Below are 13,227 nucleotides of genomic sequence, written 5' to 3'. Positions count from 1 at the left end.
ATCATTTGGGAACTCATGCATCTTGCAGCTTACACTGTGCTAAGTTAAGCAGCAAATGCCATGCCCGTCTGGTGGAGAGAGAATATCAGGCTCCAATATCATCAGTCCTTTCCCCCTTAAAAGCTTTGATTTCATTAAAGATGACCTCTGAAAGCGCTTTAGAAAATGAGATGCTCTACAAAAATGTGCTGAATAGAAAAGAAGAGCATTCAGTACAGAAATTACTGCCTTTCCTATTGTTATTTTTAAGGTTTACCAGGATCAGGCAGGTTGGCTGTTTTTCTCCTTTGGTGTCCAATGAAGCCGTTCTCAAAGGCACTCAATGGGTACCAAAGTATAGGTAATGCACCTTTCCAGTAAGATGCAACCCACTGATGTCCAGTGTGTGACTAAGATGGTCGGTTGTCAGCAGAGAATGTAGAAACCATCAGAACAAAAATGTAGTCTTAGATTTGCTGTCAGAACAAAACACTTGGGAAGTGAATCTCAAGGGCTGGATATGGGTTTATTTTATACCATTGCTATTCTCACCACACAAAAATGCTTTAAGTACCCTGCCATAAATATTTTATCAAAAAATAATCACATATTATGAATTCTGTGTGGAGGCACTTCAAAATAATACTGTGATCACAAAAATACAACTTTACTGAAGAGAGCTAATTAGGTGGAGTTTAAAGTGACTACTGTTTCTCAAAAGTCCTTAGGAGCTACAGCCCAGAGACGATTGATTCATTGATTGATTGATTGATTGACTGATTGATCAATTGAAATTATTTTGTTTATGCAATCCAGTGTCCTAAACTTATTTAGCTTCTTGGCCAAATTTATAAAGATCAAATTACCACAGGAGCTTCCTGCACCAAGCTTATAGGGATTAATAAAAAATGATAACATTCGACTTTCACAAAAAGCAACACACTCAATGTCCTGATCATTTCCACCATTAACAGATTTCTGGAGAGAATAAAATAAAATTCTCTTCGCCACATTTTATTTTCTTAGGTTTATGTATCTGTTTTCAAGATACAGAGTTGGAACTACTATGCAGCTTTATCTAAATTACAACTTTTCAAGTCGTTACTTAGGCAGATTAGAAGACTGCTCAGTAAAAAATGTGAAACACTTGTTTCATAGACATAAACAAAAGGCAAAGTTAAAATTCATGTTTTGAGATGCTGAATTTAGCAGAATCTTATACAACACTAGCCAAGCACAGACTTAATATTTTAAAAGTAGTTCTGCTTGAATTGATTCAGTGTAAACTGTTATAGTGCTGTCCTGTTAATGAGGTTACGCACACAGCATTTCACAATCTTCAAGGATCTAAACACCATACATGATGTTGCACAAAATATTTTGACATCGTTTATTTTCTAATGGTTTATGAGACACTATGACAGTACAATGAAGAAAATAGGCACACTTGTCATAAATTTATGTTTTATTTTCTATTAATTCAAAAATACATACTGAGAAGAATAAGCAGGCTTAAATTTATACTTTATTTAAAATTCTTTATCACTTATTTTATTATAAATATCACATATTTACTTAACATTCCCTTTCCAAATCTATGTTTGAATCATGAACTTTATTTTTGCTTGATAAATAATAGAAATAAAATTTATATTATTATAATTACAAAATTAAGTCATAAGTACATGCTTAGCATAAACATCTTATATGCTAGGAAATTAAAAGTAACAAATAGGAATTGAATTTAGTCTATCCTATTATCATTAATTAGCCCAACTCATGTCTAGAATTTGTTTATATCTCCACATGTGCTACATGTATTTTTTTATATGAAGCCATGTACAACTTACATGTATTTGTACTAACAATTATTTAAATAAATTTTATTTCATTTTTTATACTTTAAAAAATTGTATATGGGTGTACTTGCATGGCTTCATATGTGTACGGAGCTGACTATGGAATCCAAAAGAAGAAGAACTCCAGAATAAGGGTTATAAGTGGTTTTGAGCTGTTCCATTTAGGTCGTGGGAACCAAACTTGATAACTCTGAAAGAGCAGCAAGTGCTCTTAACTGCTGAACCTCCTATTCAATCCCTCATTTATTTTGCTACTAACATTATGATAGACATTAAAATTAAATTATGATTGTATTTATAAAGATGTTTCCTTCCATGGGTAAGAGGGTAAAATAACAGTAAGGATGCATAAAAAATGTCATAATAAATAATACTATTAACTACCTTGATAAAAAAACACCCATAATACATGCACATCAGTGTATAAATAGACGTATATAGTGTAAACTAAAATTTCCCATCTAGTCTGACGATGCTTCCTCCCCACAAAGAGCCACAGACCATCTAACAGAAGCCCCAACATCAAGCATGAGAAGCTCTTTTTTAGAGTTGCTTAGGGTTGTCCAAAAGGCTTCCAAAACATTACAGGCTATTACTATTGCATGCAGTTATTGACCTTAGAGGTTGAAGGTAAGTCCCTGTTGTTAAAGACATCATGTACCTTGCCCATAGGGTCTAGAGTTCACTGAACTACAACTGACCTGAAAACCTCCCCTGAGGACTAGCTTTTATGGTATATGAAGGCGGCATGTGAGAAAGCAAATGAAGGGAAGCAAACAACAATCCTATCCAGCTATGATGCCTGTGAGCCACAAAGACCAGCTTGGCACAATACTCAATAATACAATATAGAGTAGTGGTACACATACGCCGGTGGTAACAAATAGCTCTCTAATTGGACTTAAGACCTGCTCAAAAAGAGCAAAATCATGTCTGGGTTAGGACACCTTGTCAACCACATCAGCGTCACTGAAGTCATGGGGAGAACCTACAACCACCACTTTATTAAACCAGTGTAATTCCAAACAATATTCTAAATATTTGTCCTCATACCCACAGGCAAGTGTAGTCTTCACTTTTCATCAACAAAACTTCTCTTTGCAATAGATAGAGACCATTGCAGAAAAACATAACCAGTAAAATACAGAATTGTTGGCCCCAGTCCCAGTGGAGACCTCTGTAATACAACTCCAGCACCTAAGCCTCAAGGCTCATTTTGGAAGAGGGGATGAAAAGATTATAAGACGCAGAGGGACATGGAGTTTGCTGTGAGACTGTGTCTCCTAAGTATCTCAGAAGGTATACCAAAGGGTCACCAATGTAGCTGCCCAAACATGGACTGAACGAAGAACAACAGAGAAGCTAATATGAACATTGGAAAACTCACATGGCTTCAATCATACACAAAGAAGTACAGGCAACTAGGGATTGCTGAGAGCAATGGTCTTCCTCAGAGTACACCAATCCTTTATGTCAATTCATCACTTGATGAAAAGAGGTCCTTATTTGTTTTTGTTCTTTTTATTTATTACCTGTATTATCAGTATGCAGAGCTAGCACTCAATTAAGACACAGATATTTTTTTTTCTTTTTCTTTTTTTTTTTTTTTTAGAGCAAAGACTTTTTAATGAATATATTTTACAAGTACACAAGAGAATCATGCGATGCTGCCTGCATTGGATGCAACCGTGGGCCACACATCTGCACACTCCTTTGCAACTCGACCTGTGATAGCAGAACCTTTCATCTCGCCTTTATTGTGTACCATGACCCCTGCATTGTCTTCAAAATAAAGAAACACCCCATCTTTCCTTCGATATGAATTTCGTTGTCGAATTACCACTGCTGGATGGACCTTTTTCCTTAGTTCTGGTTTGCCCTTCTTAACTGTGGCCATCACCATATCGCCCACACCAGCAGCAGGAAGCCTGTTCAGCCGTCCTTTGATTCCCTTCACAGAGATGATATACAAATTTTTGGCTCCTGTGTTGTCTGTACAGTTGATCACGGCTCCTACCAGAAGACCCAGGGAAATCCGGAACTTGGTTCCGGAGGACCTGCCGCGTCCTCGCTTCGACATCTTGAGCGCCCGGAAAGAGTCAGAAAAGCGATATATTTTTTCTTAATTTTAATTTTAATTGATTTATTCAGATTACATCTCAATTGTTATCCCCTTACTTGTATCCTCCCATTCCTCCCTCCCTCCCTGTTTCACTCTATTTTCCTCCCCGAGGTCTGTGACAGCACCATATGGTCACAGCTTATCAAGTCTCATCCTAGTAGCCGGCTTATCCTTTCTCTGAGTGCCACCAGGCCTCACCACCAGGGGGAAGTTGTCAAATATAGGGCACCAGAGTTCATGTCAGAGTCAGTTCCTGCTCTCCACACAACTGTGGAGAATGTCCTGTCCCTTGGCTAGATCTGAGTAGGTGTTCAATATTTACTCCATGTATTGTCCTTGTTTAGTGCAATAGTTTGAGCAGACACCCTGGACCAATATCAGCCCATCATGATGTTCTTGATATATTTTATAATAGCCTTAGTCAACTTGGGGCAGGGCAGACATGGCAGCCTTCTTTTCTCTCCTCTCTCCTCAGGGTCTTTCTTCCTCTTCTTCTTCCCAGGATCCCTCTCCCTCTCTCTAAACCCGGGAACCTTAGCCCCATCTATCTCATATTCCCTGCCCAGGTGGGATGACTTTTTATTAATCAAAAGGTGGGTCACAGAACCAGCAAGCAGTAATTAGTATCAAAATACATTACACCACCCCCCAACACTTATTGTTTGACAATAATGTGGGAACACAGGTGTCCTCTTAGTATACTGAGTTCCTTTAGATATATACCTGTCTTGATTTGGGTTTTGTTAACTTGACACAAGCTAGAATCATGTATGAAGACAAACCTCAACTGAAAATTTCCTCCCTCAGATTGCTTCGTAGGCAAGTCTTTGGAGACTTTTTTCTTTCATTAATGATTGATGTGGGAGACTGGATGATGGAATCTCTAGGCAGATGGTTCTGGCTTATATAAGAAAGCATGGGGAGTTTGTCATGAGGAGAGACCAAGAAGCAATATTCTTCCATGGCCTCTGCTTAAGTTACTGTCTCTGGGTTTTCCAGTTGCCTTCCCTCAATGGTGGACTGTAATCTGCAAGCCAAGTAAGCCTTTCCTTCTCAGGCTGGTTTTGGTCAGTATTTGATCACATCAATAGAGAGGAATCAGTATGACAATGGGCACCATCATTCAGATAAAGAGGCAGGCTTCAGAATGTAGTTTCGCTAACTACACGGTCCTTAGACCGCTAATATCTAAACTATAAAAAAGAACTCAGAGAAATTGATATCAAGAAAACAAGTAACTCAATTAAATGGAAAGAAGTGCAGATCTAAAAAGAGAATTCTCAAAAGAGAAAACAGAAGAGACTGAAAAACACGGAAGAAAGTGTTCGACACCCTTAGTCCTCAGGGATATGCAATTCAAAACTATTGTGAGATTTCATTTTATGCCAGTGAAAATGGCCAAGATCAATAAAACAAATGACAACACATACTGGTATGAATGTGGAAAAGAGGAACGCTCATGCAATGCTGGTGGGAACGCAAACTGTACGGCCACTCTGAAAGCCAATGTAGCAGTTCCTCAAGAAGTTGGGAACAGATCTATCTCCACACCTAAGCAGTGTTTTATCCTGCTATCAAAACACTTTCTCAACCGTGTCTATTTTTCTCTATTCATAACAGCCAGAAATTGGAAACAGCCTAGATATCTGTCGATAGATGAATGGCTTTAAAATAATGTACATTTATCCAGTGGAATATTACTCAGCTCTTAAAAGAAATTACATCATAAAAATTTCAGGCAAATGGATAGAACTGGAAGAAAAAACATAGAGAGTGAGATTACCCCGACCAAGAAAGGAAAAAATATAGTCTGTACGTGTTTACATGTGCAAAGCCAATGATAACCAAGCTTCATAGACCCACTGAAGTTGGGTATAAAGGACTGGGGGTGGGGAAAGCAGATAGAGCTCCCCAGAAACAGAAAATAGAATAGGTAAGGATGAATGAAGCAGAGTACTAGAATGGGAGGATCAAATGGGGAAGGAGAGGGAAGAAGGAGCAAGGGAGGAAATACAGGAGGGACAGCTAGAACCAAGGCCATTTGAGGGGTCACAAGGAAACCTAATGCAGTGGAAGTTTCTTTTTAATATATCTATGTATGAAGGCAACCTAAGTGAAGTTGCCAAATAACAAGGGGGAAACAGAGCCCCAACTGGACATCTCTTCTTACTAAATTAAGTTTCCAGTACCAGGGATGCGTTACATCTAATTGAGTTGTTAGCCATGGAAACCCCCAAGCAACCAAGATATTGCCAAGGCTATTGTTTGCTCTCCACTACACAATCCTTCGCACATAGAGAAACTGAGCTGGTACCTAACTAAGGCCTTCATTCCTACAGACTAGTGTTTATGGTACTGGAAGGTACTCTGCATGCTACCAGAGAAAAAAGATAAGCACCAACCCAGCTGCAAATCCTTCAGTCTACAATGATGACCTTCCTGCAAGATGTGCTAGTGCAATGCTGGCACCCGTCTTGTCAGACCAACCAAACAGCATCTGAATAGATTTAAGGCTTTCTCCATGAGATGGAAGCCTCCTGCGTGTTGCTTGGGTAGCCAAGAACCACAAGCCAGATTGGCTAGGGACCTAGTGAAAAAACAAATACTACAGGTCTGTGAAAAGAAACAAAACAACAAAATGTCTCTCAATGACACTCTGCTATGTTTCTAAATGACTGTCTTGCTCAGCCATAACCAGAAAAGCTTCCTCCTGCAGCAGATGGGAACAAATGCAGAGACCCACATCAAAACATTATGCAAATAATGAGAGACTTTGGAACACCGAACCCTAAAGGGGGTGTCTCCATCAAATCCCTCTCCACGAGGCTCAGGAAACCCAGTGGAAAAGGACACAGAAAGACTGTAAGATCCAGAGGGGATGAGGAACACCAAGGAAATCAGGCCTTCTAAATACAGCAGGACTCATGCAATATGAGCTCACAGAGACTGTGGCAGCATTCACAGACCTTCATGTGTGTGCTCCAGATGCAGTTCCCCTGCAAAATGACTGCCACCCCCATCCATAACCCAGAAGCTATCTCCAATTGATAACTACTCACAAATGAAAAATTTGTTTTCTCTAACAGTCTCACTGAGGATATAAACCACTCTTCATAGCAGTATATGCCCAGCACAAAATGAACTCTATGGCTATCTTTGTAGGTTGTTTATCTCATAATGTTTTTACAGGGCTTTTTTTAACCTTACTGATCTTCTGCATATATATTATGTGTTCCAGTTTTGTTTTTGTTTGGATTCTTGTATGTACATATGTGTGTATGTCCACATCTATATGTGTTTCTTCACTATTTTCTTCTACTTATTTGTTTGTTTGCTTGGTCTTATATGGTTTGCTTGCTATTGTTTTATCTTATAGTCATATTACTATTTAGATGTTTTTATTTTCTAATGAGAGATATAAAAGTGTGTGGTATATGATGGAAAGGAAGGAGGGAAGAATCTCAGAGGAGTTGGAAGAGGGGAAACAAGAACCAAGAAATATTTTATGAAAAAAATCTATTTTCTTTTTTCTTTTTTATATTTTTCTGTCTATAATGATATTAATTTGAATTAAATATTATCAACCAGAGGCAGTTCTATAGCTATACTCAGAACCATTTTAGAATGCCTATGGATAGGCAAAACCAAGAGCAAACATGGAAAAGTCCAGTAGAGTATGCATTTGTATGCATGGTCTATCCCCTCCATGAACCTGGCTGAACGATTCAGGGGTAGGAGATTGTGTGCTTGCTAGTTTCTATGTCAAGTGGATACCAACTGGAGTCATTTTGGAAAAGAGACCTCAGTTGAGAAGATGCCTTCACCAGATTGGCCTATGCTGCATTTTCTTGATTTCCTAATAGTGTTGGAGGGCTCAGCCTACCATGGGTGGTGCCAGCCCTGAGCTAGTGGTCCTGGATGTTAATAAGGAAGCCATGGAGCTACGGAGCAAGCCATGGAGAACCAGTCAAAAAAGAGCTTCCCTTAATGGCTTCTGTTTCAGTTGCTGGCTCCAGACTCCTGTTTTGAGTTCAAAGGAAAAAAAAATCTATTTTCAATAAACTAAAAATAAATAAATTCAAATATAAGGATCACTAAGAAATCCATTATTAACATCTCAGGAAATTTCATAATAATGTCACAGAAGAATAACATTCCTACATGTGTTTGCTTCACACCTATTTCTTGTTAAACAACTTGGCCCCAAACCCAATGATGCTCATGTACAATGAAGAAATAATATTTAAGAGACTCTGGTGTGAAAGCTATTTTAACCTGAGCTAAGAGAGACATACTAGAAACTGGAAAGAAATAGGGATGCTGAGCCACAATAGAGAGAAAGACGACTAGGAAAGTGTTAATGAGACAGCCGGTGAAGTAGGAAATCAACACTCAAGGTCAACAGACAAGGACATGAATGGTAGGGTAAACCATCTTCCCTTTACGAGCAGAATTTTTGGACCCAGATTAATGCACAATGGTGCCTGGAGCCCCAGTGGTGCTAGTAATCTTGGAGGCCAGCTGACCTTTCAGCTGGCAAAGTTGATTTTTTGAGGGAGGATAGTTGGCATCTCTTGCCTCTGGCTCCTTGGAATGAGGGATCACGTCAGTGAAAACGTTAAGACTTTTGAACCTGTGCACAATTGTTAGCTCCTTCCAATGTTCTGTGGTTGAACTTTGTCATTATTGCTAGACCTTTAAGCTGATCTTAATGAAAAGTTCTCTTTTGATCTTTGTCCTTCTGAACCTTTGTAAACTTAAGGAAAACTACAAGATCTGGCCTGAAGAGAAAGAGGTAAGAGATAACAATTTGATGCCTAAGGTGAGATGACAATTATTATCTCCAGTGACAAAAGGTATCTAGCAGAGCAGCTAAATGTCTCAAAAGGGTCATTAGAGACAAAAGACCTTGAGATAATAATTTAATTTAAAATGTGTGGAGAAATTGATACCATATATAAATAAATATATTAGACATTAAAACATTTTATTATATATAGTTCAATAATCCTTATCGGTATTAGATTGGAATCAGATGAAAATATTCTGCAAGACTGTAATTTGCTAAGATCACAGTTAAGTATACACAGTACTAATCAGTATTTTACTTTTCCTCTGTCTTCTCCTCTGTCCATGGGAGTCTGGAGGCGGATGAAGGTGGGAAGAGAGTCCAGATCTCCAGAAAGCAGTTTCCCCTTGAACCACTGTCTGAGCCTATCATGAAAAGAAATGGTTGCCTTGGCAACAAGAACAAAATTAATGCTTTCAAATTCTGACTTCTACTCAGGTAACCTTTTAGTTCCATAGTTTTCAGATATATTTTGATACTAAGAGTCAGGTTTCTTATTACCAGTGGATATTCATCAGCTAAATGCGTCTTTTCTTATTCTAAAGTTGAGTCCCTCATATTGTAATTTTACTTGAGCCTTTGGTACCTATGACAAGACTCAATTATCACAGTTGAGTAGCTTTCAATGCACTTAAATAACAATTTAATCTGTAAATCAATGTATTCAAGAGAAAATGTGAAAATTTTATCTTCTGTATTTTATTCCACTCCTTTTTTTCCTGATATACAAGGTAGCATAAATCCCTTGTAAAAATTAATAAAACTTAGCAAAGTTAAAGATGAAAATAAAAAATGGTCTAAATTGTAACAGTAACTATTTTACTTCATTTAGTTCTTTTCTGTATATTTGGAAGTCATATCCACCTTTTTTTTCATCTTAACCATCAGAAATCTATTGCTTAATGGCAAAACCTATCAAAGAATCACTTTTTCACAGAAGCCTTATATTATATCAAGACTATATATGAATTACTCTATTATTAATTTCTATGGCTTCATAAATTTAATTTAAAGTATTGTAAAACCCTTGCATACAAATCTTTTTCCTGTGTCTCCATTTACTTTCTTAAATTATATTCTCTTAAGCAGAGGTTTAGATCAGCCAGTGTGATGTTTTGCAGTTTTGTCATACTCCTAGAGTTAACTTTTTGAAGCCATAACTGAGAATATTTACAAAACATAACAACTTTTTCTTTACCTTCTGGAAAATTGCTAGATTCCTGGAAATTTTTGGCCAATGTGGTTTTTTTCAACAAAGTAAGAGTGCATCAATGTCTCCAAGGTCTATTGAGAATTGGAATTTACCAATGTATAAGTTGGTAAATTTAGTCTCATGGATGCATTTTATAAACATTTGTTTGATAGTGACCCTTAAAATATTTTTATTAGCTACTGAACATAGAAATTGATTTTTAAACAGATTTATAAAATTAAGCTGTATGCATGTCTTTGTTTGATGCTTTCATTTTCCTTACTTATTTGTTATGTAATTATGCATTTAGGTACACATGAATATAGGTGTGTGTGTGTGTGTACATATGTGCAAAGCTAGAGATCAATTTCAGTTTTTGCATTTTAAGAATGACTTGGCTTTTTTTTTTTACAAAAGGTTTGGCATAGGAGCATGAGGCTTACCTATGAAACAGACAAAGTTAGTTGTTTTCCTCCCTATATCTAGGTATAAAAGTGAGTGCCACAACACATATTTTCTTAAATTAATGCACTTTTAAGTTTTCCCAGGTCTCTTTTAAGAGTGCAACAATTTTAAATATTCCAACTATTTATTGTCATGCATGGCTAGCAAATGAAAATCTGAATTTAAGTTTAAGGTTATTTGCTGTTCTTTAAGAGAACCTGTGCTTGGCTCTCAGCAGCCATCTTGAATCTACACCTCCAGAGAATCATTTACCCTTCTCTGGCCTCCACATGTGCCACAAGCACAGGGCATATACTCACACAGACACTTATAAATAAAAATAGTAAAGAATCAATCTTAAAAATAAATATTCCTCCCTTTCTGTTTTTTAAAAAAAATCCTTAAGAAATCATATTTATCTAAATTTACACACACACACACACACACACACACACACACACACACACACTGAAGTAATTCTACCTGATCTGACTATGCACCCCATAAGAAAACTTCTATTACCAGGAATGAGAAATCTGCTTTGAAGCTGTTGAACAGGGAGATTCAATGGACTTCCCCAATCAAAGGTCAAGAATCTTAGCAGAGAATCTACTACTGCCACTCTACTTTAGCAGCACGATGCCTAGCTGCATTCTAACTCCCAGTCTTACAACCACAGATAAATATAGGTCTGACCTACTCTCGAATAATCTCTTTGCAGCAGGCAGAGACATTACAGAAAACTACAACTGGTCATAATACAGACCCAAGAGATATATCCACAGCACAGCTTCTGCACCTAAGCTCAGCATAGCTTTAAGACTGTAAGATTCAGAGGACCAGGAAGTCTGCTGTGAAATGGCATCTCCTAGAAAGGACAGGAAAGCTAAATCCACAGTACCTCAACAGTATGGCTGCCCAAGTAAGACCTGAAAAATGTCAGTACCAACAGATATGTTAATCTGTTGAAGAGCAAAATCTCACAGGTACACTCTTAGATGAAGAACTATTGACAGCTAATGACTGTTGAGATAGTTACAAATGATAATTCTCACGTATAAGCCCTCTAATTGGTTGTTTAACACCAAGTGATCAACCTTGAAATCATGTATATTTGTGACAAAAATTGACAAAGGATAAAAGGCCATGAATTTGACATGGAGTAGAGTGTAGGGTGCATGAGAGTGGTTTGAAGGAAGACAACAAGGGGATAAATATAATTGTAATGTAATTATATCTTAGTTAAAATTAAAAATAAAAGAACAGAAAAAGTCATACTAGGGTAAATACATAAACAACCTTTCCAGAATTTTGAAATCCTCTGATATAGTCTGGGTTATATCAAAAAGCATTTGACAGTAACAAATGTTCTTAGTTGTATTTCCAATATATATTTTGAAAGCATAAGTATGTCTTTAACCTTCTCATTCTTGAATATTTTTTTCATATCTAAAGAATCAAGATACACAATATATGAAATAAATGTATTTGTGAATGAATACTGACATTTTGCTGTTTTTCACTATTTTTTGGTCCATCTAGTAAATTGTTAATGTAAAGAGCTTAATGTGGTTGGCATATTTGGGAGCTGCACACAAGTTTATCAAAAACAAAAGGCTTAAGGAAGTAAGATAACATCAAAAGACAAAGAAGTGCTAACCCTTCCTTGCCTCTCAAGGAACACATCTTATTAATAGGAGTGTAAACTCAGAGTTCCCCCGTCCTGATGGAATAAGCCTACTAAGAATCTTTTGTTCTCCCCAAACATCATTTTTCTACAATTGTATTATAGAAGTAATGAGAATTCCAATTATCTTCAGAACAATTAATTACTTGAATGAAATATTTAAAATTGCTTAACATGGGCTCATGTAAGAAATTGTGTCAATTTTTAAAAAATAATTACCACTACTAATGAGTAATTTAAAATGCCAGATAAGAAGGGTTTCTATGTGGGAATCTCTTATCTACTTTTTCAGAAGCTGAGCAGTAACACATGATTTACACCTACTTATCATAGCCAATGTGAAAACTCTTTTAAGTGTATACCCTTGGAATAAGGAAGTCAGCTGAGGTAAAAACCCACGCCAGGTTCTCACAAGGAGCCTGGGGCTGAGATGCAAGAGGAGGGGATGAGCGTGTATTTTGCCTATGTTGAATCTACTACCTTCTTAATAGATATGGGAGTAAACAGAAGTTTCCTACAAAGCAACTTTTAGTTAAAATGCTAGATTTAAAAAATGATAACATAGAAGTAGCATTGAAACTGATAAAAATGATTAGCAATTTATGAGTCCTTTTATGCCACAAATCTAAAGGATTCTAGAGGTTGTACCAAGTGTGTGATGTAAATGAACCGGCTAGAACCCACAGTCTCTGGCTTCTCAGTCTTTCTTGTCCTCTGCTTTTACTGTACCATGTGCTCGTCAGCTTTGACCTTACACAGAATCATCTGAAAGATACGATATGTTGGTATTTATATATGTCAAGGGACCAAGAAGACGAAACTAGACATCACCAAAGGATGTAATTTTTGGCTGCTAGATCCCCCACATATTTCTTAATTATTTCTGACATTTCGTCTATTTCACTATAACCTTCCTTGGAGGATACAGATAATGAAAAAAAAATGTTCTTCATGACCCAGAAGAAGAAATACATCTTCTGTTAATAAATCCCAGCTGAAATCATATAAGAGTTCACATTTATCATTTGTGCTGTTTTGTTTGCTAAACTATTCTTGGAACCTGAAAAATAGTTTCATTTCACCATGACAGAGATT

The 13,227-nt window shown here is 37.0% G+C and overlaps 1 protein-coding gene across 1 annotated transcript; it reads right to left on the bottom strand.

The window, feature by feature from the left end:
- Positions 1-3,480: 3,480 nt before the first annotated feature.
- On the bottom strand, positions 3,481-3,941 carry LOC127184241 (60S ribosomal protein L23-like). Its single transcript, XM_051140526.1, has one exon. It carries the CDS (start codon positions 3,916-3,918, stop codon positions 3,496-3,498), a length of 423 nt encoding a protein of 140 aa, XP_050996483.1. The 5' UTR covers positions 3,919-3,941; the 3' UTR covers positions 3,481-3,495.
- Between the last annotated feature and the right edge of the window lie 9,286 nt (positions 3,942-13,227).

This window comes from Acomys russatus, chromosome 32 (assembly GCF_903995435.1).
Source record: "Acomys russatus chromosome 32, mAcoRus1.1, whole genome shotgun sequence".
NCBI lineage: Eukaryota > Metazoa > Chordata > Mammalia > Rodentia > Muridae > Acomys > Acomys russatus.
This window is presented reverse-complemented; position numbering and strand designations above follow the sequence as displayed.